Source organism: Carassius carassius, chromosome 5, assembly GCF_963082965.1.
Source record: "Carassius carassius chromosome 5, fCarCar2.1, whole genome shotgun sequence".
NCBI classification, from domain to species: Eukaryota; Metazoa; Chordata; class Actinopteri; order Cypriniformes; family Cyprinidae; genus Carassius; species Carassius carassius.
Genome location: NC_081759.1, coordinates 38,842,351 through 38,845,164, shown reverse-complemented (window position 1 = coordinate 38,845,164; position 2,814 = coordinate 38,842,351). Strand labels below are relative to the sequence as shown.

Sequence of the window (2,814 nt, the reverse complement as noted above, 5' to 3'; positions counted from 1 at the left end):
TCAATCAGAGACCTTAGACCCCAAATTTCAGTCTGAGTCTCAACAAATCTATTAATGGAAAGGAGGAGAGTCACCAAACAGCTCAGTTTTAATGCTGATTTCTGTCGGTGAAGAAATGCAACATCCATGAACTCTTTGGAAATATTCGAAGAAAATATTGTTTGGAAATGAGTCACTGATTATTTGACAGAAATTGATATTAAGGCCTGTTTTGCTGCTTTAAAAGCTAAGCTTCTGAAATGTATGCCTGCAGAATGACACAATCCTATAGACTTGGTCAGTGTAAACAAATTGCATTGGGTCATGGTCAGTTTTGTGCTTGTCTGATTGGCAGAAAGGAAAGGTTAAACTGGGTCAATTGGACTTGGAGGGAGCCCTGATTGCCAGAGATCGAGTTGGCATTCAGGACTTTGTGCTTCTTGATGCCCACAACAGTGAGTCAGCCTTCCTGGACAATCTGAAGAAGCGTTTCACAGAGGATTTGATATATGTGAGTCAGACATCAGAAACAAAGCTTACTTAGCTTTTTACATTGTGATTATGTCATCTCAACATCTCTGTGCTCTCAGACTTACATTGGTACTTTGCTGATATCTGTAAACCCATACAAAGAATTGGACATCTACACCAAGAAACAAATGGACCTCTACATGGGAGTGAACTTTTTTGAGCTGCCCCCTCATATGTAAGTTTTGTAACTTACCTTCATTTGTAAATAATAATAAAAAATAAAAATAAAAAACTATTTTTTGTCCTTCTCAGATATGCATTAGCAGATAATGTCTACCACACCATGCTATCAGAAGCCAACAACCACTTTATTTTGATATCTGGGGAGAGTGGAGCAGGTAAAACTGAGGCCTCCAAGAAGATCTTGCAGTACTACGCGGTCAGCTGCCCTAGTTCCACCTTACTGGACACTGTGAGAGACCGCATGCTCATGTCCAACCCTGTACTAGAGGTCAGTACAAAAATAATATTCTCAAAATGTGTCTGACCATTCATTATGTATGCTTTACATTCAGTACATGTGTTTTTAGGCCTTTGGAAACTCAAAAACAATGAAAAATGATAACTCCAGCCGTTTTGGGAAGTATATGGACATCCAGTTTGATTGTCAGGTATCGACAAATACCATACTACTTTAATCCCATTAAATAATATTGCATGTTAAAAAAGATTCACGCTTGTGTTCAATACGTAGGGAGATGCTGTTGGTGGCCACATCCTCAGCTATTTGCTGGAAAAGTCGAGAGTGGTTCACCAAAACCATGGTGAGAGAAACTTTCATATTTTCTACCAGCTGGTGGAGGGAGGAGAGGAAGATCTACTGAGGCACCTGGGCTTGGAGAAAGACACTAAACATTATAGTTATTTAGTGCAGGTATGATTTCTAATTATAAATCTGATGTGCAAAAAAGGGCTGTCACAATATCAGATTTTTTTGTGGCCACAAAAATCATGATAATGGTATATTGGGATATATATAGAAATCTTGATATATATATATATATATATATATATATATATGTATATATATATATATATATATATATATATATATATATATATATATATATATATATGTATATATATATATATATATATATATATGTATATATATGTATATATATATATATATATATATATATATATATATATATATATGTATATATATATATATATGTATATATATATATATATATATATATATATAGACGGTTTCATCGGGCGCACGCGCCTGGCCCTAAATTAACTTCCGGTCTGTGTTGTGTATATCGGTCTGGCTGCGGTGCCTTCTACAAACGCAGTTAAAGTCAAGGTGATGAGTAGACTGAAGTTGGGTCAGGTGGTTGTGCTGCGGGATGTGTTTCCCATACATTAATTTATTTTTGGAGACTCGCCACAATTTTAAAACTGATCGATTTTCAAAAAGGCTTCGTTGAATAAACATGAGTAACGTTATGTACTGCACGTTTAATAATAATAATTCCTTACATTTATATGTTTAAATATCAAAACGAGGCACATGTGTTTATATATCGCTGTATTTCTGAAGGAAGACTTGCATGTTATATGTCTGATAAAGCAGCGCGTGAGCGTAGCTCTGCTTTGTTTACAGCTGTTACTGGGGAAACCTCTATTTCTCGCGCTTTATGTCTATGCTTTAAAACATCTCCTGCTGGCAAAGAATGAATTTGCATTTTCATTAAGTCGGCCTGATCCACGCAGCAAACAAATTTTGTTTGTTATCAAAAAATATCTACTCTAGAGGGACTTGGTTGTTGTTATTGATTCTATTTGGAAGTCTACCGGAAGTTAAGTTAGGTCCACAAAAGAGCGCATGCACAGTAACGTTTGTTTATGTTGTTGCCGTTGAAACCGTCTATATATATATATATATATATATATATATATATATATATAACCATACTATCAGTCAAATCTGATTAAATCATACTATCATACTATCAGTCAAATTAATCATAATTTATTCTTTATTGTACACTCCATAATGGCTCTGTATTATTGTGTGTTATACTATTTCTATGTGTACTATTCATTATTAAAATATATGGTATATTGCGACACCCTCCAATTAACAAGATAACCATATTTCATTGTTTAAATATGACAATTGTCTCCAATACTGGTATAAATTGACACCCCAAAATAAGAAGTGAAATCTATGTAGAATCAGACTCTCCAATGCTTTTATGATAAATGTTGGCTTTACAGGGAGAATGTTCTAATGTGAGCTCCATTAATGACAAGAATGACTGGAAAACTGTTAAAAACGCATTATCGGTCATT

The 2,814-nt window shown here is 34.5% G+C and overlaps 1 protein-coding gene across 1 annotated transcript in view; it reads left to right on the top strand.

Moving 5' to 3' along the window:
* The first annotated feature begins 271 nt into the window (after positions 1 to 271).
* The window catches only part of LOC132140525 (ubiquitin-protein ligase E3B-like), a 9,339-nt gene continuing 6,796 nt past the window's right edge, over positions 272 to 2,814 (top strand). Inside the window, exons 1-6 of the mRNA XM_059549295.1 lie at positions 272 to 490; positions 570 to 685; positions 763 to 961; positions 1,041 to 1,121; positions 1,205 to 1,384; positions 2,740 to 2,808. Of these exons, the coding sequence (XP_059405278.1) occupies positions 639 to 685; positions 763 to 961; positions 1,041 to 1,121; positions 1,205 to 1,384; positions 2,740 to 2,808 (576 nt within the window). The 5' untranslated portion in view covers positions 272 to 490; positions 570 to 638. The remainder of the gene's footprint in view (positions 491 to 569; positions 686 to 762; positions 962 to 1,040; positions 1,122 to 1,204; positions 1,385 to 2,739; positions 2,809 to 2,814) is intronic.